This window comes from Ranitomeya imitator, chromosome 3, assembly GCF_032444005.1.
Source record: "Ranitomeya imitator isolate aRanImi1 chromosome 3, aRanImi1.pri, whole genome shotgun sequence".
NCBI classification, from domain to species: Eukaryota; Metazoa; Chordata; class Amphibia; order Anura; family Dendrobatidae; genus Ranitomeya; species Ranitomeya imitator.
In genome coordinates, this window is record NC_091284.1 from 818,938,099 (window position 1) to 818,953,309 (window position 15,211).

General features: G+C 49.9%; 2 protein-coding genes across 2 annotated transcripts in view; one reads left to right on the forward strand and one right to left on the reverse strand.

Annotated features, from left to right (window-relative positions):
- USP35 (ubiquitin specific peptidase 35) overlaps positions 1 to 15,211 on the reverse strand; it is a 56,625-nt gene that overhangs the window by 29,233 nt on the left and 12,181 nt on the right. The window contains exons 6-7 of the mRNA XM_069759350.1: positions 13,025 to 13,218; positions 8,037 to 8,130 (exon numbers count right to left, since the gene is read on the reverse strand). Of these exons, the coding sequence (XP_069615451.1) occupies positions 8,037 to 8,130; positions 13,025 to 13,218 (288 nt within the window). The remainder of the gene's footprint in view (positions 1 to 8,036; positions 8,131 to 13,024; positions 13,219 to 15,211) is intronic.
- The window catches only part of ALG8 (ALG8 alpha-1,3-glucosyltransferase), an 84,418-nt gene that overhangs the window by 9,650 nt on the left and 59,557 nt on the right, over positions 1 to 15,211 (forward strand). The gene's annotated exons all lie outside the window — the stretch shown is intronic.

Below are 15,211 nucleotides of genomic sequence, written 5' to 3' on the forward strand. Positions count from 1 at the left end.
TTGTTTAGTAGTTGTTGGAAACTACAGTGCATTAGGCCTACAAATTGGGTATGGGGTGTAGAGAGATGGTGTGTTCCACTCCAAGGTGTTCCCCAGGTTTCCTCGCCATTGCTTCGATCTTCCTGCTCTCGTTTAGTAGTTGTTGGAAACTACACTGCATTAGGCCTACAAATAGGGTATGGGGTCTAGAGAGACGGTGTGTTACACTCCAAGGTGTTCCCCAGGTTTCCTCTCCATTGCTTCGATCTTCCTGCTCTCGTTTAGTAGTTGTTGGAAACTACACTGCATTAGGCCTACAAATTGGGTATGGGGTGTAGAGAGATGGTGTGTTCCACTCCAAGGTGTTCCCCAGGTTTCCTCTCCATTGCTTCGATCTTCCTGCTCTCGTTTAGTAGTTGTTGGAAACTACACTTCATTAGGCCTACAAATTGGGTATGGGGTGTAGAGACGGTGTCTTCCACTCCAAGGTGTTCCCCAGGTTTCCTCGCCATTGCTTCGATCTTAATGCTCTCGTTTAGTAGTTGTTGGAAACTACGCTGCATTAGGCCTACAAATTGGGTATGGGGTGTAGAGAGATGGTTTGTTACACTCCAAGGTGTTCCCCAGGTTTCATCCACATTGCTTCGGTCTTCCGACTCTCGTTTAGTAGTTGTTGGAAACTACACTGCATTAGGCCTACAAATTGGGTATGGGGTGTAGAGAGATGGTGTGTTCCACTCCAAGGTGTTCCCCAGGTTTCCTCGCCATTGCTGCGATCTTAATGCTCTCGTTTAGTAGTTGTTGGAAACTACAGTGCATTAGGCCTACAAATTGGGTATGGGGTGTAGAGAGACGGTGTGTTACACTCCAAGGTGTTCCCCAGGTTTCCTCGCCATTGCTGCGATCTTAATGCTCTCGTTTAGTAGTTGTTGGAAACTACACTGCATTAGGCCTACAAATTGGGTATGGGGTGTAGAGAGATGGTGTGTTCCACTCCAAGGTGTTCCCCAGGTTTCCTCGCCATTGCTTCGATCTTCCTGCTCTCGTTTAGTAGTTGTTGGAAACTACACTGCATTAGGCCTACAAATTGGGTATGGGGTGTAGAGAGATGGTGTGTTCCACTCCAAGGTGTTCCCCAGGTTTCCTCGCCATTGCTTCGATCTTCCTGCTCTCGTTTAGTAGTTGTTGGAAACTACACTGCATTAGGCCTACAAATTGGGTATGGGGTGTAGAGAGATGGTGTGTTCCACTCCAAGGTGTTCCCCAGGTTTCCTCGCCATTGCTTCGATCTTCCTGCTCTCGTTTAGTAGTTGTTGGAAACTACACTGCATTAGGCCTACAAATTGGGTATGGGGTGTAGAGAGATGGTGTGTTCCACCGCAAGGTGTTCCCCAGGTTTCCTCGCCATTGCTTCGATCTTCCTGCTCTCGTTTAGTAGTTGTTGGAAACTACAGTGCATTAGGCCTACAAATTGGGTATGGGGTGTAGAGAGATGGTGTGTTCCACTCCAAGGTGTTCCCCAGGTTTCCTCGCCATTGCTGCGATCTTAATGCTCTTGTTTAGTAGTTGTTGGAAACTACAGTGCATTAGGCCTACAAATTGGGTATGGGGTGTAGAGAGATGGTGTGTTCCACTCCAAGGTGTTCCCCAGGTTTCCTCGCCATTGCTGCGATCTTAATGCTCTCGTTTAGTAGTTGTTGGAAACTACAGTGCATTAGGCCTACAAATTGGGTATGGGGTGTAGAGAGATGGTGTGTTCCACTCCAAGGTGTTCCCCAGGTTTCCTCGCCATTGCTTCGATCTTCATGCTCTCGTTTAGTAGTTGTTGGAAACTACAGTGCATTAGGCCTACAAATTGGGTATGGGGTGTAGAGAGATGGTGTGTTACACTACAAGGTGTTCTCCAGGTTGCCTTTCCTGAGCTTCTATCTTCAGGCTCTCATTAAATTGTGGTTAAATGGAACAACTGCATTTGGCGTACTAGTTGGTTTGGGGCCTACTATCGGTGTCTGCCACTCCTTGCTGTTCTCCTGGTTTCCTGTCCTGAAATTCCATTTTCAGGCTCTCGTTAAGTAGTTGTTAATGTTAGACTGCATTTGGCCTACTAGTTGGGTTGGGGCCTACTATCGGTGTCTGCCACTCCTTGCTGTTCTCCTCCACTGAACAAAGTTGTGCCGCCTGTTTACTACGGTTGCCAATTTTGAACTGCATTTCGACTACTTACTGATTTGGGCCTACTCTCTGTGTCAGCCTCTCATTCCAGTTGTCCTCCACTGCAATGCCCCCTGGTTAGTCCTGTGTTACCAATTTTGAACTGCATTTAGCCCACTTTATTCTTTGGGCCTATATCTGTGTTTCCTCCTCATCCTGCCCATTGCCCAGCCAGTGATAGATGAGTCTGCTGGTACATTGACCCATAACGCTAAATTCCCCGTGCACGCTACACAGCAACATTGTGACCCTGCTGAAAGTCAGGTTGCTCTTCCCGCATACCATACCACCTTACACGGGGACAAAGAGGAAGGTGCAGATGAAAGTGCAGGTTCCTTCATCAGGTGGAGGGAGGAATACTAGTTGGCGACGTCACTGGCACAGGGCCTCTCATAGTACGCAAAAGTGTTGCTGCCGGTGGGAGGCGCCCCCGCCGTGCAAACACACCGCTGTACTTTGAGGGGCCCTGTGCCAGTGCCAATGCCAACGAGTGGGCCCCCCCTGCTTGCTCAGGATCACAGCACTTGCAAAGTTGAAATACTTACCTCTCCCTGCTCCACTGCCGTGACGCGTTCCAGATTTACTGGGCCCACTAATTACTTGAACCAGCCCTACCCCCCACAACTTTAGCCAAATGACCCCCAATTTCAAATGCCTTCCAATTATTATAAGCTAAATTACGATTGACAAGCTTCAGTAAAAAGAATGGATGTTTTTGCCATTAAAATGGGCAGTGTAGGTGTTTTCCTGGCCTCCACTCACTGCCGACTATGCTCCCCCATTGACTTGCATTGGGTTTTGTGTTTCGGGCGATACCCGACTTTTCGCGATAATCGGCCGATTCCACTCGACTCGACTTCTAAGATAGTCGGGTTTCGCGAAACACGACTCGACTCTAAAAAGGTCAAGGTCGCTCAACCCTAGTTAAGTCCATATATTTTTGGACAGAGACAACATTTTTCTAATTTTGGTTATAGACATTACCACAATGAATTTTAAAACAATTCAGATGCAGTTGAAGTTCAGACTTTCAGCTTTCATTTTAGGGCATCCACATTAAAATTGGATGAAGGGTTTAGGAGTTTCAGCTCCTTAACATGTGCCACCCTGTTTTTAAAGGGACCAAAAGTAATTGGACAATTGACTCCAAGGCTATTTCATGGACAGGTGTGGGCAATCCCTTCGTTATGTCATTCTCAATTAAGCAGATAAAAGGCCTGGAGTTGATTTGAGGTGTGGTGCTGCATTTGGAAGGTTTTGCTGTGAAGTAAACATGCGGTCAAAGGAGCTCTCCATGCAGGTGAAACAAGCCATCCTTAAAGGGACACTGTCACCTGAATTTGGAGGGAACAATCTTCAGCCATGGAGGCGGGGTTTTTGGGTTTTTGATTCACCTTTTCCTTACCCGCTGGCTGCATGCTGGCTGCAATATTGGATTGAAGTTCATTCTCTGTCCTCCATAGTACATGCCCGCACAAGGTGCAAGATTGCCTTCCGCAGGCGTGTACTATGGAGGACAGAGAATGAACTTCAATCCAATATTGCAGCCAGCATGCAGCCAGCGGGTAAGGAAAGGGTGAATCAAAAACCCCAAAACCCCGCCTCCATGGCTGAAGATTGTTCCCTCCAAATTCAGGTGACAGTGTCCCTTTAAGCTGCGAAAACAGAAAAAACCCATCCGAGAAATTGCTACAATATTAGGAGTGGCAAAATCTACAGTTTGATACATCCTGAGAAAGAAAGAAAACACTGGTGAACTCATCAATGCAACAAGACCTGGGCGCCCACGGAAGACAACAGTGGTGGATGATCGCAGAATAATCTCCATGGTGAAGAGAAAACCCTTCACAACAGCCGACCAAGTGAACAACACTCTCCAGGAGGTCGGCGTATCAATATCCAAATCTACCATAAAGAGGAGACTGCATGAAAGTAACTACAGAGGGTTCACTGCACGGTGCAGCCACTCATAAGCATCAAGAAGAAAAAGGCTAAAAACATCTAACAAAGCCGCACAGTTCTGGAAGAACATTCTATGGACAGATGAAACCAAGATCAACCTCTACCAGAATGATGGAAAGAGAAAAGTATGGTGAAGGCGTGGTACAGCTCATGATCCAAAGCATACCACATCATCTGTAAAACACGGCAGAGGCAGTGTGATGGCGCGGGCATGTGTGGCTGCCAGTGGCACTGGGTCACTAGTGTTTATTGATGATGTGACACAGGACAGAAGAATGAATTCTGAGGTCTTCAGAGCCGCCATACTGTGTGCTCAGATCCAGCCAAATGCAGCCAAACTGATTGGTCGTCATTTCATACTACAGATGGACAATGACCCAAAACATAAAGCCAAAGCAATCCAGGAGTTTATTAAAGCAAAGAAGTGGAATATTCTTGAATGGCCAAGTCAGTCACCTGATCTCAACCCAACTGAGCAGCATTTCACTTGTTAAAGACTAAACTTCAGACAGAAAGGCCCAAAACAAACAGCAACTGAAAACCACCGCAGTGAAGGCCTGGCCGAGCATCAAAAAGGAGGAAACACAGCGTCTGGTGATGTCCATGAGTTCAAGACTTCAGGCAGTCATTGCCAACAAAGGGTTTTCAACCAAGTACTAAAAATGAACATTTTATTTAAAATTATTGAATCTGTCCAATTACTTTTGGTCCCTTTAAAAACAGGGTGGCACATGTTAAGGAGCTGAAACTCCTAAACCCTTCATCCAATTTTAATGTGGATACCCTCAAATGAAAGCTGAAAGTCTGATCTTCAAGTGCATCTGAATTGTTTTGTTTAAAATTCATTGTGGTAATGTCACTAACCAAAATTAGAAAAATGTTGTCTCTGTCCAAATATATATGGACTTAACTGTAGATTAATAATTACAGACTCTGGACCTCCTTAGACAAGATAAAATGACCAGCCATCTCAAACTGTAGAACACAAGTGCTGCTACAGCCTGCACAAAACTCCAGAGCTGCACTCACTATTCTGCTGGTGCAGTCACTGTGTACATACATTACTGATCCTGAGTTACCTCCTGTATTATACTCCAGAGCTGCACTCACTATTATGCTGGTGCAGTCACTGTGTACATACATTACATTACTGATCCTGAGTTACATCCTGTATTATACCCCAGAGCTGCACTCACTATTCTGCTGGTGCAGTCACTGTGTACATACATTACATTACTGATCCTGAGTTACATCCTGTATTATACCCCAGAGCTGCACTCACTATTCTGCTGGTGCAGTCACTGTGTACATACATTACATTACTGATCCTGAGTTACATCCTGTATTATACTCCAGAGCTGCACTCACTATTCTGCTGGTGCAGTCACTGTGTACATACATTACATTACTGATCCTGAGTTACATCCTGTATTATACCCCAGAGCTGCACTCACTATTCTGCTGGTGCAGTCACTGTGTACATAGATTACATTACTGATCCTGAGTTATATCCTGTATTATACTGCAGAGCTGCACTCACTATTCTGCTGGTGCAGTCACTGTGTACATACATTACATTACTGATCCTGAGTTACATCCTGTATTATACCCCAGAGCTGCACTCACTATTCTGCTGGTGCAGTCACTGTGTACATACATTACATTACTGGTCCTGAGTTACATCCTGTATTATACCCCAGAGCTGCACTCACTATTCTGCTGGTGCAGTCACTGTGTACATAGATTACATTACTGATCCTGAGTTATATCCTGTATTATACCCCAGAGCTGCACTCACTATTCTGCTGGAGCAGTCACTGTGTACATACATTACATTACTGATCCTGAGTTACATCCTGTATTATACCCCAGAGCTGCACTCACTATTCTGCTGGTGCAGTCACTGTGTACATACATTACTGATCCTGAGTTACCTCCTGTATTATACTCCAGAGCTGCACTCACTATTATGCTGGTGCAGTCACTGTGTACATACATTACATTACTGATCCTGAGTTACATCCTGTATTATACCCCAGAGCTGCACTCACTATTCTGCTGGTGCAGTCACTGTGTACATACATTACATTACTGATCCTGAGTTACATCCTGTATTATACCCCAGAGCTGCACTCACTATTCTGCTGGTGCAGTCACTGTGTACATACATTACATTACTGATCCTGAGTTACATCCTGTATTATACTCCAGAGCTGCACTCACTATTCTGCTGGTGCAGTCACTGTGTACATACATTACATTACTGATCCTGAGTTACATCCTGTATTATACCCCAGAGCTGCACTCACTATTCTGCTGGTGCAGTCACTGTGTACATAGATTACATTACTGATCCTGAGTTATATCCTGTATTATACTGCAGAGCTGCACTCACTATTCTGCTGGTGCAGTCACTGTGTACATACATTACATTACTGATCCTGAGTTACATCCTGTATTATACCCCAGAGCTGCACTCACTATTCTGCTGGTGCAGTCACTGTGTACATACATTACATTACTGGTCCTGAGTTACATCCTGTATTATACCCCAGAGCTGCACTCACTATTCTGCTGGTGCAGTCACTGTGTACATAGATTACATTACTGATCCTGAGTTATATCCTGTATTATACCCCAGAGCTGCACTCACTATTCTGCTGGAGCAGTCACTGTGTACATACATTACATTACTGATCCTGAGTTACATCCTGTATTATACTCCAGAGCTGCACTCACTATTCTGCTGGTGCAGTCACTGTGTACATACATTACATTACTGATCCTGAGTTACATCCTGTATTATACCCCAGAGCTGCACTCACTATTCTGCTGGTGCAGTCACTGTGTACATACATTACATTACTGGTCCTGAGTTACATCCTGTATTATACCCCAGAGCTGCACTCACTATTCTGCTGGTGCAGTCACTGTGTACATAGATTACATTACTGATCCTGAGTTATATCCTGTATTATACCCCAGAGTTGCACTCACTATTCTGCTGGAGCAGTCACTGTGTACATACATTACATTACTGATCCTGAGTTACATCCTGTATTATACTCCAGAGCTGCACTCACTATTCTGCTGGTGCAGTCACTGTGTACATACATTACATTACTGATCCTGAGTTGCATCCTGTATTATACCCCAGAGCTGCACTCACTATTCTGCTGGTGCAGTCACTGTGTACATACATTACATTACTGATCCTGAGTTACATCCTGTATTATACTCCAGAGCTGCACTCACTATTCTGCTGGTACAGTCACTGTGTACATACATTACATTACTGATCCTGAGTTACATCCTGTATTATACCCCAGAGCTGCACTCACTATTCTGCTGGTGCAGTCACTGTGTACATACATTACATTACTGACCCTGAGTTACATCCTGTATTATACTCCAGAGCTGCACTCACTATTCTGCTGGTGCAGTCACTGTGTACATACATTACATTACTGATCCTGAGTTACATCCTGTATTATACCCCAGAGCTGCACTCACTATTCTGCTGGTGCAGTCACTGTGTACATAGATTACATTACTGATCCTGAGTTACAGTATATCCTGTATTATACCCCAGAGCTGCACTCACTATTCTGCTGGAGCAGTCACTGTGTACATACATTACATTACTGATCCTGAGTTACATCCTGTATTATACCCCAGAGCTGCACTCACTATTCTGCTGGTGCACTCACTGTGTACATACATTACATTACTGACCCTGAGTTACATCCTGCATTATACCCCAGAGCTGCACTCACTATTCTGCTGGTGCAGTCACTGTGTACATACATTACATTACTGGTCCTGAGTTACATCCTGCATTATACCCCAGAGCTGCACTCACTACAAGATGTAATTGTACCCACCTGACTGTGCTCTAAAAAAGCAAACAGATGCTGCATCTTCATCATCAGGGGCTGGGAGCTGCTGTCCTGCAGACTGAGGACCGAGTGCCTGAAACTGAGAACATTTAAGAACAAACTGAAATAATTCTGCTCATCACGCTGCATTTGCTGCAGCCTAAGGAGTAACAAGAGCCATGGATCTCCTATCAGGCCTCACAGCCCCTCAACTCTCATACCGGCCATGGGGGATAAGCAGATGTGACATGGGCCCTAATGCACAAGGGGCCCCCAGCCCACCATGTACCATTTATAATACTGGGACCTCGGTGTACATCCGGCCCCAGATTCGGGCTCTTGGTTCTACCTCTGCGCCCCTATCGCTATGTTCCTGCGGCTGACTGACTGTGGTGAGGATATAACTCTCATCATCCCCTGGCAGCCTGCGGCTTGATGCTGAGATGTGGCCGGAGCCATCGTTCCTTCCTGCTGATAAAACCCATTATGTTATTTATAGTAGGATAAATTGTCATCTAAGGATGAGATCGATATGCACAGAGCATCCCCCCCCCCCCGAGCATCTGCTCACAGAGCGTCCCCCCCCGAGCATCTGCTCACAGAGCGTCCCCCCCCCGAGCATCTGCTCACAGAGCGTCCCCCCCCGAGCATCTGCTCACAGAGCGTCCCCCCCCTGAGCATCTGCTCACAGAGCGTCCCCCCCCGAGCATCTGCTCACAGAGCGTCCCCCCCCGAGCATCTGCTCACAGAGCGTCCCCCCCCGAGCATCTGCTCACAGAGCGTCCCCCCCCTGAGCATCTGCTCACAGAGCGTCCCCCCCCGAGCATCTGCTCACAGAGCGTCCCCCCCCCGAGCATCTGCTCACAGAGCGTCCCCCCGAAGCATCTTTCCTCCCAGAGTGTTTCCCCAGCCTCTCCCACAGAGCATTACCCTGAGCCTCTCCCACAGAGCGTCCCCCCGAGCCTCTCCCACAGAGCATTACCCCGAGCCTCTCCCACAGAGCATTACCCTGAGCCTCTCCCACAGAGCATCCCCCCGACCCTCTCCCACAGAGCATTACCCCGAGCCTCTCCCACAGAGCATTACCCTGAGCCTCTCCCACAGAGCATCCCCCCGACCCTCTCCCACAGAGCATTACCCTGAGCCTCTCCCACAGAGCATTACCCTGAGCCTCTCCCACAGAGCGTCCCTCCAAGCCTCTCCCTCAGAGCATCCACCGAGCCTCTCCCACAGAGCGTCCCTCCCCCCCAAGCATCTTTCCTCCCAGAGTGTTTCCCGAGCCTCTCCCACAGACTGTCCCTTCCTAGCCTCTCCCACAGAGCATCCCCCCCGACCCTCTCCCACAGAGCATCCCCCCCGACCCTCTCCCACAGAGCGTCCCCCCGAGCCTCTCCCACAGAGCATCCCCCCCGAGCCTCTTCCACAGAGTGTCCCCCCAAGCCTCTCCCACAGAGCATTCCCACCGTCTCTGCTCCCAGAGCATCCCCCCCGAGCCTCTCCCACATAGCGTCCCCCCAAGCCTCTCCCACAGAGCATTCCCACCGTCTCTGCTCCCAGAGCATCCCCCCCGACCCTCTCCCACAGAGCATCCCCCCCGACCCTCTCCCACAGAGCGTCCCCCCGAGCCTCTCCCACAGAGCATCCCCCCCGAGCCTCTCCCACAGAGCGTCCCCCCAAGCCTCTCCCACAGAGCATTCCCACCGTCTCTGCTCCCAGAGCATCCCCCCCGACCCTCTCCCACAGAGCATCCCCCCCGAGCCTCTCCCACAGAGCGTCCCCCCAAGCCTCTCCCACAGAGCATTCCCACCGTCTCTGCTCCCAGAGCATCCCCCCCGACCCTCTCCCACAGAGCATCCCCCCCGACCCTCTCCCACAGAGCGTCCCCCCGAGCCTCTCCCACAGAGCATCCCCCCCGAGCCTCTCCCACAGAGCGTCCCCCCGAGCCTCTCCCACAGAGCATTACCCCGAGCCTCTCCCACAGAGCATTACCCCGAGCCTCTCCCACAGAGCATTACCCTGAGCCTCTCCCACAGAGCATCCCCCCGACCCTCTCCCACAGAGCATTACCCTGAGCCTCTCCCTCAGAGCATCCACCGAGCCTCTCCCACAGAGCGTCCCTCCCCCCCAAGCATCTTTCCTCCCAGAGTATTTCCCGAGCCTCTCCCACAGACTGTCCCTTCCTAGCCTCTCCCACAGAGCATCCCCCCGACCCTCTCCCACAGAGCATCCCCCCCGACCCTCTCCCACAGAGCGTCCCCCCGAGCCTCTCCCACAGAGCATCCCCCCCGAGCCTCTCCCACAGAGTGTCCCCCCAAGCCTCTCCCACAGAGCATTCCCACCGTCTCTGCTCCCAGAGCATCCCCCCCGAGCCTCTCCCACATAGCGTCCCCCCCGAGCCTCTCCCACAGAGCATCCCCCCCGAGCCTCTCCCACAGAGTGTCCCCCAAAGCCTCTCCCACAGAGCATTCCCACCGTCTCTGCTCCCAGAGCATCCCCCCCGAGCCTCTCCCACATAGCGTCCCCCCCGAGCCTCTCCCACAGAGCATCCCCCCCGAGCCTCTCCCACAGAGTGTCCCCCAAAGCCTCTCCCACAGAGCATTCCCACCGTCTCTGCTCCCAGAGCATCCCCCCCGAGCCTCTCCCACATAGCGTCCCCCCAAGCCTCTCCCACAGAGCATTCCCACCGTCTCTGCTCCCAGAGCATCCCCCCCGACCCTCTCCCACAGAGCATCCCCCCCGACCCTCTCCCACAGAGCGTCCCCCCGAGCCTCTCCCACAGAGCATCCCCCCCGAGCCTCTCCCACAGAGCGTCCCCCCAAGCCTCTCCCACAGAGCATTCCCACCGTCTCTGCTCCCAGAGCATCCCCCCCGACCCTCTCCCACAGAGCATCCCCCCCGAGCCTCTCCCACAGAGCGTCCCCCCAAGCCTCTCCCACAGAGCATTCCCACCGTCTCTGCTCCCAGAGCATCCCCCCCGACCCTCTCCCACAGAGCATCCCCCCCGACCCTCTCCCACAGAGCGTCCCCCCGAGCCTCTCCCACAGAGCGTCCCCCCAAGCCTCTCCCACAGAGCGTCCCCCCGAGCCTCTCCCACAGAGCATTACCCCGAGCCTCTCCCACAGAGCATTACCCTGAGCCTCTCCCACAGAGCGTCCCCCCCGAGCCTCTCCCACAGAGCATCCCCCCCGAGCCTCTCCCACAGAGTGTCCCCCAAAGCCTCTCCCACAGAGCATTCCCACCGTCTCTGCTCCCAGAGCATCCCCCCCGAGCCTCTCCCACATAGCGTCCCCCCAAGCCTCTCCCACAGAGCATTCCCACCGTCTCTGCTCCCAGAGCATCCCCCCCGACCCTCTCCCACAGAGCGTCCCCCCGAGCCTCTCCCACAGAGCATCCCCCCCGAGCCTCTCCCACAGAGCGTCCCCCCGAGCCTCTCCCACAGAGCATCCCCCCCGAGCCTCTCCCACAGAGCGTCCCCCCAAGCCTCTCCCACAGAGCATTCCCACCGTGTCTCTCCCCCCAGAGCATCCCCCCAAGCCTCTCCCACAGAGCATTCCCACCGTCTCTGCTCCCAGAGCATCCCCCCGAGCCTCTTCCACAGAGCATCCACCGAGCCTCTCCCCAGAACGTTCCCCCCTGAACCTCTCCCCCCAGAGCATCCCCTCCGAGCTTCTCCCTCCAGAGCATCCCCTCCAAGCTTTCCCCCCCCCTCAACATCCCCCCAAGCCTCTCCCCTAGAGCATCCCCCCAAGCGTTCTCCAGCACTTTGACGCTGATGGCTACTTAAAGACATATTGCTATTTTTATATTATTTCAAAAGGACAAGTGGAGCCTTTTAGGGTCTCTTATCAGTCAACAGAAGACCCCTAGGAACAAGCAGAACAGCATAATATAAGGCGGTGGCATATACCGATCAGGGGATGGACCATCCATGAGCAAAATTTAAGCACTCCAATATTTGTACCATGCTTACCAGCGCCTCACTGACTATGCTGCATGGGGGGGGGGGGGGGGGCGTATGAGGTGCAGGAAGGGTCTAAGTTTGGGGAAGATATAGATCATTCCACCTCCTGCAGTACGGCCTACAATAGAGGGACTACAAGTTCCAGCTATAAAGGTATACAGAAACCAGCAGTGCAACCTGGGACTCTCCATTTGTGTGCAGTTTTTGTTGTAATTCCATTGACATCAACAGCCTACATAGTACCGCCATATAATGCTAAGATAATATATTCATATACAACCCACATAATATCGTCATATAGTGTCAAGACAATACTGTCATATGGTGTAAAGAAGTTAAATACCGCCATATGATACTAAGATAATATTGTCATATACAATCCACATAGTACTGTCATGTCGAGAAGATACTTACATATATAGCCCATATAATATCGTCATATGGTGTGAAGACAATATTGGTATATACAGCCAACATAATACCGTCATATCATGGTGTGAAGGCAATACTAGCCTATATAGTACAGATAATACCCTCAAATGGTGCCCAAACAATACTGCCATAAACAGCCCACATAATAACGCCATCTAATGCCAAGAATATAACGCCATAAACAGATTATGTATATCATATTTAGCGTCAAGGCACTAGTGACACGTAAAGTCCATAAAATACTGTCATATACAGCCCATATAATACCATTGTACAGTGCCAAGATAATACTGCCAACTACAGCCCACGTATAACCACCAACTAGCCCCTTATTATATGTAGTGTCAAAATAATACTTACCAATAGAACCCACATAATACTGCCATATGATTCCTAAATAAAACCGCCATACAATACTGGGAGGTTTTAACGTGGCCCTGGGGTAGAGTCTGTGGGGCACTAAAGAGTGAAGCCAGGATGCCATTAAGAACATTTGCATGGTGCCCATAGGGTGCAGTCCATTGCCAGGACACCGGCGGTGGTCCTCACCCGGTCACTTAGGATCCTACCGCCATGATGTGAGGACTGCCCTCGCACTTACTCAGAAGCCATGAACAAGGCCTGCAGGATGCTGTTCATGTAGCACGTGTTCCCCAGGTTTATCAGGCCGATCTTCCCGGTGTCTGACTTGGACACTAATCTGGGGTAATATGGCGCCAACTCGTTCTTCTGGGAGGTCCACGCGTTCTGTCCGAGAAGCTGCTTAATCCGATCTTCATTGGGAGCCGGTAGCTTCTGCCAGAAAGAAAGATACAGGATCAGAGACCCCCAATCAATGCTAGAGACCCCCACCAATACTACAGACCCCCTGCTACTACTAGAAACCCCCACCAATACTTGAGACCCCCACCAATAATATAGGCTCCCTGCTATTATTAGAGACCTCCACCATTATTAGAGACCACTGCAATTTCTAAAGACCCCCACCAATACTAGAGACCCCCACCAATACTAGAGACCCCACCAATACTAGTGACCCCCTGCTACTAATAGAGACTCCCTATTATTATTATTACTATTATTAGAGACCCCCAGTATTACTAGAGAACCCCCTCCATTAATTGAGACCTCCACCATTATTAGAGACCACTGCAATTTCTAAAGACCCCCACCAATACTAGAGACTCCCTGCTACTAATAGAGACTCCCTATTATTATTAATACTATTATTAGAGACCCCCAGTATTACTAGAGAATCCCCTCCATTAATTGAGACCTCCACTATTACTAGAGAGCCCCTGCAATTTCTAAAGACCCCAACCATTACTAGAAATGAACCACCATTACTGGAGACCTCCACATTACTAGTGACCGCACCAATACTAGAGACTCCTGCCAATTCTAGAGACCCCCACAATTATTAAGGACTTGCACCATTACTAGAGACCCCCAGGATTACTAGAGACCCCCAGGATTACTAGAGCCATCCAAAATTACTTGAGACCTCCACAATTTATAGAAATCCCAACCATTACTAGAGACCCCGACCAATACTATAGAGTCCCCCACAATTACTATAGAGTCCCCCACTGTTACTAGAGACCCCCACCATTATTAGACCCCCACCCTTACTAGAGAACGTCCTCCATTACTAGAAATCCCCACCATTACTATTGAACGTCCTCCATTACTAGAGAACGTCCTCCATTACTAGAGATCCCCACCCTTACTAGAGAACGTCCTCCATTACTAGAGAACGTCCTCCATTACTAGAGATCCCCACCATTACTAGAGAACGTCCTCCATTACTAGAGATCCCCACCCTTACTAGAGAACGTCCTCCATTACTAGAGAACGTCCTCCATTACTAGAGATCCCCACCATTACTAGAGAACGTCCTCCATTACTAGAGATCCCCACCCTTACTCGAGACCCCCACCATTATTAGAGCCCCGACCATTACTAGAGAACGTCCTCCATTACTAGAGACCCCCACCCTTACTAGAGAACGTCCTCCATTACTAGAGAACGTCCTCCATTACTAGAGATCCCCACCCTTACTAGAGACCCCCACCATTATTAGAGCCCCGACCATTACTAGAGAACGTCCTCCATTACTAGAGACCCCCACCCTAACTAGAGAACGTCCTCCATTACTAGAGACCCCCACCCTTACATGAGAACGTCCTCCATTACTAGAGACCCCCACCCTTACTAGAGAACGTCCTCCATTACTAGAGATCCCCACCCTTACTAGAGACCCCCACCCTTACTAGAGAACGTCCTCCATTACTAGAGAACGTCCTCCATTACTAGAGACCCCCACCCTTACTAGAGAACGTCCTCCATTACTAGAGAACGTCCTCCATTACTAGAGACCCCCACCCTTACTAGAGAACGTCCTCCATTACTAGAGAACGTCCTCCATTACTAGAGACCCCCACCCTTACTAGAGAACGTCCTCCATTACTAGAGACCCCCACCCTTACTTGAGAACGTCCTCCATTACTAGAGACCCCCACCCTTACTAGAGAACGTCCTCCATTACTAGAGAACGTCCTCCATTACTAGAGACCCCCACCCTTACTAGAGAACGTCCTCCATTACTAGAGACCCCCACCCTTACTAGAGAACGTCCTCCATTACTAGAGACCCCCACCCTTACTAGAGAACGTCCTTCATTACTAGAGAACGTCCTCCATTACTAGAGACCCCCACCCTTACTAGAGAACGTCCTCCATTACTAGAGACCCCCACCCTTACTAGAGAACGTCCTCCATTACTAGAG